This window comes from Clavelina lepadiformis, chromosome 6, assembly GCF_947623445.1.
Source record: "Clavelina lepadiformis chromosome 6, kaClaLepa1.1, whole genome shotgun sequence".
Classification (NCBI taxonomy): domain Eukaryota; kingdom Metazoa; phylum Chordata; class Ascidiacea; order Aplousobranchia; family Clavelinidae; genus Clavelina; species Clavelina lepadiformis.
In genome coordinates this window covers 8,442,072-8,452,329 of record NC_135245.1, presented here as the reverse complement: position 1 = coordinate 8,452,329, position 10,258 = coordinate 8,442,072, and the positions used below count along the sequence as shown (strand labels likewise).

Sequence of the window (10,258 nt, the reverse complement as noted above, 5' to 3'; positions counted from 1 at the left end):
AAAAGCTGGTAGTAGAAATACGCTTCAGTATCATGGTAACTACAACAAATAATAGGTTGATTAAGGCTAGTGCAGATGGATGGTGAAAATAAATCCTCTGATGTGGTTACTTTGACCACCACTGCCTACTTGTGCGAAATTTCTTTATGGAAACTTAATTGGCTTCATTGATGTAATTATAAGCCAGAGAGTCGCCTAAGTTTCAAGACGGAAACAGTACTGAGTTTTACTTACTGTAACAGATGAAAATTACTTTTCGCAGAAGCAGGTCGTTGAGTAATTATGTAGCTTAGCGAACGTAGTGCACAGGCCAACTTTCGTTTGATTCGTTCTCTATGTCACATGCTTTAGTAGGCTACGTTTGTTTTGTTGAAGAAAATTTTAAGATGAATATATCAATCAAGTTATAACCATAGATTATAAAGGTGCTTTTGTTTAATTTTTAATAATAAACATAACAGTAACAGATAGTCACAATGTCCTGCAAACCACCAAAGCTCTCTTAAGGACCACCAGTCGTCCGCAGATCGGGTTGGTGACCGCAGGTGCAAAGCATAGCTAAGTTTATCTGACATTAGAATTAACTGAATTGTTGTCGGGAAAGGTGAAATCAATGACTGCTATAACCTACATACCATAATTCAGAGAACAAACCACTACGTATGCTGCACACCAACGTTTCTGTAGATTACAGTGACTTCTGTCGTTCGACTAGCCGGCATCACTGTAAAGTAGTGGGAATATATTATTGTGAGAAATAATCGCCTGTGGTTGGGCGTTTAGCTATACGAGCAAGGTTAACGACCGACTAAAGCTGGTGAAGTCATAAGTTTGTGTCAACACCGTGCCAAAAAGAAACGCCTGTAATATTAGTTGTTTGTCACAGTTTCAAAATAGGTCTATATGAAGGTCAAAGTTTCAGAACAAGATAATAACACTTGATGGTATCACTTTCAGACACATTCTACACGATAAACATCCAAACAATATCTGTTAGACAGTTTGAATGTAGAACAGCTCACAAATAATTGAAAAACTTTCCCAATTTGAATGTGAATAAGACTGTGCTAGCACTTGCTCTAGTGTACCAAGGATGTGCACTGAGCAGATAATGCAAAGTCAAGACTGCGAAATCAATTAGGCCCACTTTTTTAAATGCTTGCGCACGTGTCAACCGCGCGTGTGATATTGCATGGATGTAACTATACTACATAGCCGACAGGACAGAACAGCTAAGTGGAGTTTTTCCGCTATGTTACAAACGATGTATCAGTATACCTTGATTCTAGAATGAAAGTTTTGTGTGCTTCATTGCAATATATTTTTCATTTAGGCTTTAGTTTAAAACAACTTTTCTTAAAGTTTTGATGTAAAAATTGAACTTGAAGATTTTTTTCCGAAATGAATGGATTCTTGAAAATTTATGATTCTCAAGTTTTTGATTGGTGGCTTTTCATCTGTTTTTTTCTTCTTTTGCCGATGCATTGTATTTCAACGCAAAGTGGTAAGCTGATAATTTATGTGTAGATTGTACATGAATCAGTATAATTCGAACCTCATACGTTTGGTTTTATTACGATGCTTTTATAACTTGTTAAACGCTGTAGCTTCTTACATTAGCGCAAAAGCTGCTGCTTACCGAAAAGCTGGAAACTTCTTGAAAAGTCTATTGTTAATCGGCAGTTTGTCTACGGCGATATATGAATGTCTTTAATAGTGTAATCTGTAAACCCGCATGAAAAGTGTTCTCTACTGTGGCATATGAAGGTTTAATCAAGGCATGTAGGACCTGCATTACGGTAGTGAATGATCAATGTTGATGTTATTCAGTGTTATTTTACATGTGCTCTCTTGGGTTAAACAAAATTTATATTTAATTCTCTCCTCATCGGCCCTGTCTACAGACTGACATTTCTAATTTTGTTAGTCAAATTATTCAGTGAAGTGACGCTTGCACAACCCTGCGGTCTTTTGCCTTGCGGCAGCACCTACTTCCGTCGTAAATTCGTTGTAATTCTTCACAATTATTCGGACCAATTACAAAATGGAGTGTGACTTGTTTTATTTTAAATGAACAAACGCAGCAAAATCAAATACGTCTTTCATAACCATCACAGATACAAATTGCTATTTCTTAAAATATATGGTTACCACATCCTTTAGAGCAGGACTGGCTAACCCGCGGCTCTTTGCCTGGTATTATGCGGCTCTTTCGTTCATATTGAACCTTCGAAAGAGAGCACATTTTACCCATTTTAGGCAGATAAACAGAAAAGTAATCTGTACTGGCTAATGTTCAATTGATATTTGCTAAATAATGATAGATTTCGACCCAGAATAAAGATGATCCAACTGAAACAATATTTCATGCACTATTATGACGTAATAAGAAAAAACGTCATAAATGATAAGGTGTATGATGTGGCTCTTTGCGGTTAAAACAGTATAGAATGAGGCTCTTCGTCTCTGACTGGTTGGCCACCCCTGCTTTAGAGCCTATCTGCAAATAGGACACGTTTTGCATGGCTCAATAACTTCTACAAAGGGAAAGCAAGCACGTCTTTCGTGTGGATAACTTCATAATCGTTATATAGTCAAAGCGCACCTAATAATAATCTCGTTTTAGGACACGTAGGCTTTCATGTTACCAGTTCAATGAATGCCGCGCTCAAAGACGAAAAGTGTTGACTACTGTAGGAAATTGGTTGGATTAATTAACAATCAGTCATAAGTTTTGCGAAGCTGAAGTAACTTACAATACTATGGGGGAAACACAGTCCGTAAAAAGTGCTTGATATGTTAACAAGTGTGTTGTGAAGCTACAATGTTGTTAAAACACATTGTATGTACAAATGATGCCTGTTAATTATATTTTGTCACTGATTTTTAAATTATTAAAATAAATTTAATTACACTTGTGACTCATTAATAAGATTTGGTCAACAATACCATGATTCGACATTTTGTTTGAAAGATTTTCGCAAATTCAAATTTGGACTTGTTTGGTTTGTTTGATCTTGAGACACTTTGAACTCAACTTCATTGATTTAAATTTGCACTGCACCCTGTCAAGACAGTGCTTTTATTTAGGTTTCCATTGCACTGTCACAATTATTTTCACCCATTAATCTATATATTTGGGTTAGAAATGAGGTTTATAGATTTGGTGGCTGGGCCAGAGTAATGTCAGATTTTCTTACAATAAAATTCATTTACGGAATCGTTTCACGTTTTCAATTGCCATATAAGCATTGCTTTTTAAAAGCAAGCAATCTTTTGCAATTACGCCATGTTACGAGCAAGATTTGGCAACTTTTGGATGAAATTATATTGTTTGGCGCCGATACGAATAAATTCGAGATTCGTTTGTGTCGACATGTAACATGAATACATGATACTTGAATTCGCACGAACCCGAATAATTAATCTTTCTCGCGGCATTTTCCTGCTAAACAAATGCGTCTAAGGTAATCATACTAAACAAGACGAAGCAAGGCAGTCCTTTTGTACTATACAATATACATAAAGTCGTTATAGCCAAATGAAAGGATGCCACATTAGTGAGGTATAGTGTAGTAGTAGTAGGGAAAGACAAGGCAAAGGGTGGCACAAGTTTCTCACGTTTTGTGCTCGTACTTGCTGCGGAAAATTAACGGCGTGAAGGCTACGACACACGCAGTAGTGAAGTGAAAGTTCTTTCGCAACCAACAACGTACATTTTTTATTGGTGACCAGGGAGCCACCCCTTTTGACGGTCACTGTAAGTCTGAGAACCACAGCGTTATAGCTATATGCCCAATTGTTTTTATCGTAGTTAGTAAAATGTTGCTCGACAAAGCAATGACTTGTACAACATAAAATTTTGCATTGGCTACTATATACATACCTCAAACAAGGTTTCAGAAAGAATTAATTTTATTTCAAATACAGTCGACTCCGCTTAATTCGGACACTTTGGTTCCGCTCACTTTTGGCCGAATTAAGCGGAGAAACGGCTTTGTCCGAATTAAGCGGAAAATCAATTGTTCGTTTCATGGTCATGCATAAAGGCAAAAAACGCATTTAAAATACTGTAGTGTTGCGTAATAAATGAATTGCAGCTGCGCTATACTGCAGTAACTGGCACTGATCGCATAAAACATCTTCGTTTACTTTAGTGAGCAATTTCACTTTTTCTGATAAACTTTTCTGTACAATTTTGTCCTATAAGATGGACGCAATTGTACCGAAGTAAAAGCGACTATGAAGCTGGCACGGCGTTATATGAGTTCATTGTCGATTGTTACTGCATGGATCGTCATTGTTTCACCATAATCACTCATAATGCAATTGAATCTTGTCTTAAAACGAACGAAGTATTGTTTATTGTGTCATAACCTAACGATGGAATTGCGAACCTGTGTCCGAATTAAGCGGAGAATCGTCCGAATTAACAGGAGTTTTTTTACGTTCAATTTTTAATTTTGTTCCGTTCCCGAGCATTTTGGCCGAATAAAGCGGTTGTCCGGGTTATCCGGTGTCCGAATTAAGCGGATTCGACTGTATACCATTGTTTGCAAAGCGCCGCTGCAACGACATGCATCAAGGTCTAATTTCATGAGGAAAGCTGCATAAAGTACATATATACACCACGAAAATAATGTGTTGCACGAATCATATTTTTGTGATCGCACACAAAGCGAAAGCTTTTTTTAATTCTTTGTCAAGTATGACCAATACTAAAATGTAAATTATAACCGACAGTTCGTAATTAATGATGTTGGTGAGCGTCAGTTACAAAACCACGGCTATAATCATAATTTATTAAACATGTCAAAGGCATGAACAGGATTTTGCGGTGTCATCTTGTTATCTTAAAAACTTACTTAACACGGAAAAATCTGAAAGGTTTTATATGATTCGGCGGTATGCTCCAAATTGGCCAATTTAGACAACCAATTGGACAAGTAAAATTTCTTAAGCACTAGTCATGTGTAAAGAACCACAAAACATTATTTTTGTTGACGACGCAAAATGTAGAATTTGTAAGACACAAAAAATCTGCTTATGTTTATTTTATACCGATGCGGTAAACAGCAATATTCACCTGATATAAAATACATACATCAACAAATAAAGTTTGGTGGTCCTTTCACCAAAATTGCTTAATACTTTACAACTCTATCATCCGTAAAAAAGAAGTCGGACTGACATCAAGTTTATAACGGTCTTTACCTTTATTTACATGCCCGATTACCAGAGAAACTAATTCGATTCCGTTACATATGACCAGCTTATTGAATGTAGTATGTTGTTTTCAAAAGGTCGCTGGTAATATGAATTGTGATAAACAGTATATGAGAGATGTTTTGCTCTACTTTAAGACAACTTGTGTCTAAAACGCCAGGCGTAAATACCGTATTTATCTAAAATTGTACCAATAACAATTACATATATAGGCCGTTAAATCAGAGGGCAATAGACGCGTTAAAGAGAAATTAAGTTGTTGTTAAGTCAACTATTCAAGTTGATTCATTAAATTTATCATCCACATGGAGTGACTCAATAACTTAGTTTATTCATGAATGTTCTTGCAGAAATTTTGGGTATTTTATTCGGTAATATTGGTAACTTCAGTTCCGCGATCGCCATGCTCTCTTTTAATGATATGGCGTGCACATTATACAGCTCCGCAAAAAACAGCAATTTTAAAGGGTGTCCAACATGTACGATTTTGCTTAATTTGTACCAAATGAAATTTTTTTAATTGAAGATACAGAGTGCTACACGGCAAATGGAGCAGACTACCTTGGAACTCAATCACATATAGAGTCGTCGTTGCTAAATCCGGTTCGACTTACATCATGCGTGAAGTGGAGCGAGACCGGAATGAGTGAATTTATAACATTACCCGAAAATTATTGCAGGTCTTTATGTTTCTTATAAAACGTGTACTGCTTAGATAATTGTAAATTGTTTTCTAATGGCCGTATATAATTAGGTTATGCATCAGAAACGTAACCAACACTGAAATATTTGCAGGAATTCAAATAACAGTATCTTTCCATGGTGTTTCATCCGAAAGGGAAATAAATTGGTGTCATCGTTATGCGATATTCCCAATTGCAAAAGTAGGTAATATTAGCCTATTCTTTGCGTATCGTCAACAAGGTATAGTGCAAGAAAAAAAACCTTAAAATTTAGTATGGTCTGAAGTGTATAATTATAAAAGTACAGTATATACCTGTATATTGAGAGTATACGCACAAAAGTAAAAATGAGAAGTGAGTAAAATAATAAAAACTAATTTCTACAACTATAGTGTGCTTTGCAGGCCCTGCTTATGCTGGTTGCTACAGGATTCCTGCCGTACTGAGCAATTTGAATCATACTGCTCTCTCTGGAAGCCAATACATTTTGAATGGCAATGAAAGCATTCAGTATAACGCAGACAAAAGAATAGAAAATTGTCTAGGGTTTTGTCGTAAACTCAAATACATTTCCGCCGGTTTAGCTGGCGATCGTTCCTGCTACTGCGGAAGCTGGGCTAACGAAATGGAAAGAGATGCAGTGTTGGCAAATAGACTAAATAAACTGCCAGAAAAAGATTGCCGTGCTACACATTGTGTCAACGATCCAGGGCGTTCGTGCGGCGGTGTGAGGGCCATGGCTGTATACGACAGTAAGATAAGTAGCTGTTAATCAATGTAATAATATAATTTGTATAGCTTATTCCCTGAAATGCTGTAGTAAATGCTCCAAAAACTTAGATTCTTTCCTGTTTTATCGATATTAACATCAACATAAAAATTACGCGTTTTTATAGCTAAAGCTGGCATGTGCGGCACTCAGTTTTGGAAGGTAGAACATGGAACTATTTATTCTCCCAGTTGGCCCGGAGCCTATGTCAATCATACCTGTTCGTGGAAAGTGTTTTTACCTCACCGCGTCATGCATCAGCGCTCAAAACATACTGTTGTTTTTTCATTTATCTACTTCGAGCTAGACAAATTGCAGGAGAAACTGTCTTTTTTCACCTTCCAATACTTTGCGAGTAGTAAACCCCATCTTGTAGCTGCGGTGCATGGTGGCACGGTTCCTAATGATCTTATCATTTCACTGCAAAATGTTACATACATATTTGTCCACTTCATAACAGATGATAAAAACGTGCTCAATGGAGGATTTGTTCTTCAATTTCGGGGTAAGAAAGTATTCAAACACTTTGAAATTAAATTAATCATTGTATTATATATGTGTAATTACTCTGTAAAATGTATTATTATTCAGTGGAAAACGCAACAAAGACTAAACCAAACCAAGAAAATGCTACTGCCAACTATGGAAATGGTGAGTTATCAACTGAATTTCCGACATAGTTGAAAAAGCTTTTATCGCGAACTTGAAAGTAAAATCACCTGTCAAGTACTATATTTGGCGAGCAAAAACGCATAAATCACAATAATACATCTTTGAATAGCTGAAAATTTTTTTTTTCGAAGAACTACATTTTATCGGGCCTATTTTGTTACAGAAGCATATCAAATTTTTAGACACTTTATATTATATATAATTATGTAATCTCATGGAGCAAAGTGTTGATATGCGTGCCAAAATACGGACACAAACGTTTCCATAATCGTTATACACGTTCCGCTTTTTTAAACCCCTCATTATTATAAGTAAAGTAGCAAAGCTTGCCATGTCTAATAATGCTTTAAGCATTTTTCAAAGAATAGGATGGGTCGAAAATCGATGTACATCAAAGTGAAGCTAAAACGTGCTCATCGAATAACACTTTTATATTACAACCGCGTAACATCGACTAGTGGCGTCTTTATCCACTTAATACTTCAACAAATAACTCGATTTTGCTCGAAGACATATTACTTCTCGGCATGGCTAGACAAACCGCAAGTAAACGTGTCAAACGCAGTCGTTTTGCTCTATCATTATTGTTGTTTGAAAAGAAAACACGTGCTTGATCGTTTCCAGAAGTTCGAAGCGAGTTCAGACCGTCTTCCTCAATAGGCGTAGGAAAAAGAGTGTCAGAGTGATGGCCAATATCTGTGAATACGTTGTTTTAATTTATCCTATTACCACAGAATAATCCATGCATAGCCAACGTTCTGTTTTAATTTGCTAACTCTGCTGAATTTGTAGATGTTTCGATCAGTTGGAGAGATACTACAATGACTCCAACTCGTGGATCACAAGCTACCGGTATGTCATTCAGATTCAATGATTTTGTTTGTTTTATCCGTTAAGTAGCCTACATGGAAGCGTTAAAAATTAATGCAATTACACCAAAATAGTCTGCATCATATCTCTTAGAGATTGCCTTTGGTAAAAATTAACTTTTTGCAAAAATATCTCAGTCATCATCATCTTCGTCCACATTTGTTAAGATAAAAAGGTGGTTCCCATGCTTGAATCCAAACGTAGGAGATAAGTTAAGGATCTCAATAATGTCTTCAACCAACGGCACTGATTGCAATACAGAGTGGCGCTAGTTTGTTTTTCTCACTCTATTTTTACCTACGGTTTTCTGTCTACTCATATTCTTGCACCCTCGGCAGTGGCGAGTGAGCTTTTTACGACATCTCTACAAGGTGAAATTCGAACTCGCATCATTACGTTTACCGAGCGATTAAGAACTTGACTATGGGCTCATTCTCAATCTTTAAATTAGCTAAAACGGATTGAGTAGTATGTTAAATACGGATAAATAATTTGTTAAAACGGATAGTTAAACAAATTTATGTTTAGCATGCACACTAAGCATACAACGAGACGAATTTAACTTCTGTGCTTTTCACATTTAAATCTAGTTGCAAGACTGTTTACCTTAGTTTCACAACAAAACTTTCTTTCTACACATTTGTAACCATAAGCTCCTACAGCAGCCTACTAGACTAAATGAGTTTTGCAATATTAATAAACGACTTTATAATGATGTAACGTTGAACATTAATAAAATTATATGCTTTTACTGTAATGTCATCTGCAATGATTGTCTTAGCTTTTATTAATGTAGATCTGTCTTCATTTCACAATACGCCGAATTAATTTCACTGAAGTATTAATAGAAACAAGTACTACGTACAGCTGATAAAGTCAAAACTTAGTTTGTATACCGTGATAATAATAAACGGCGGTCACTATTTCGCTGGAAAAATCGAACGTTCGAAACTATCTTTCACAGTTACCTTTACACCTGTTATTTAAATGTCAAAGGAAGCTAAACTTAACCAAAAGCTACTCCCTAATCTGAATCCAACTTGAATTGAACCCCAAACAGCTTAAGTCTACTGTTTGGATATACCCTTTCTCCGCAGATAGGCCTTGCCGCGAAACCGTCCATTTCTAACAAAGGACTGTGTGACTTAAATCATGTATACAATTATATGTACGTTGAAGGTGAAATAGTCACTTTTATATTAAATTTTTTGCAATGTACTTTCAACGTCATATAATAGTAATTTAATCAAATATTCATTGTACAGATTCATCAGGATCTGCTATCGTGATTGATGGGACAGGTCTGAGCTCTGTCATTGCGGGGATTATAGTAGGATTTATTATAATCACAATCTTAATCATAATTACGGTTTTGACAAAACGTTCTGGTACAAAGAAAGTGTTTGATACAAAACCATCTTCCTTCAGCAACCCGGTATCTTTCAGAAATGATGATATAAAAGCTGTTACTGTGTGCTAGAGATTGCTTCCTATATCTTTTTGGAATTATTATTTCGTGTAAAAAAATACAAAATATACGTTATGGACAGTAGCCAAGGCTCTATCGTTACAATAAAAGCGTCAGAAAAAGTTTTGATCCAGAATGAAATTTTATTTTACTTATGGCAATTTCTATTGTCTAAATTTTGTATATATGTTATTGTTTCTTGTTTGTTATGGTTTATTATTTAAAAACTTGCAAACTTTTATAGGTTTGTAATTATACATTTGCTAATCAACTCGTAATCGATGATCATTAATTGTAAGTTTTATTAGTTTTTTTCTGTACTAATAGCCTTCAAGTATTTCACCTGTGGAAATAGTGTTGTCTCTTTTGCTACCTCGTTTTGTTGATCTTTCTGAACAAGCTGAAAAGACAGATTGTTAATTAAAACGATCAACATCTACAAATGTATATGCAAATTATTTGTATAAAAGCTTCACTCTTTTTTCATTTGATTATAGGCATAAATGTAAGCTAGTTTGATGGACTACGAGTGCCAATTCAACTTTTGCCAAAAATTAAAAAAATAGGAAG

General features: G+C 35.7%; 1 protein-coding gene across 1 annotated transcript; it reads left to right on the top strand.

The window, feature by feature from the left end:
• The first annotated feature begins 1,337 nt into the window (after positions 1-1,337).
• Positions 1,338-10,131, top strand: LOC143462946 (kremen protein 1-like). Its single transcript, XM_076961263.1, has 8 exons — positions 1,338-1,504; positions 5,753-5,906; positions 6,022-6,110; positions 6,314-6,661; positions 6,806-7,183; positions 7,270-7,329; positions 8,143-8,202; positions 9,486-10,131. The coding sequence occupies exons 1-8, from the start codon at positions 1,402-1,404 to the stop codon at positions 9,698-9,700; spliced, it is 1,407 nt and encodes a 468-aa protein (XP_076817378.1). The 5' UTR covers positions 1,338-1,401; the 3' UTR covers positions 9,701-10,131.
• The last annotated feature ends 127 nt before the right edge of the window (positions 10,132-10,258 follow it).

Bases quoted from the DNA above. Each gene is read 5' to 3' on its own strand.
- LOC143462946 (XM_076961263.1), top strand. From the start codon at position 1,402: ATGAATGGATTCTTGAAAATTTATGATTCTCAAGTTTTTGATTGGTGG. The intron at 1,505-5,752 runs GTAAGCTGATAA...TTTTAATTGAAG, and splicing joins TTGTATTTCAACGCAAAGTG to ATACAGAGTGCTACACGGCA. The intron at 7,330-8,142 runs GTGAGTTATCAA...CTGAATTTGTAG, and splicing joins TACTGCCAACTATGGAAATG to ATGTTTCGATCAGTTGGAGA.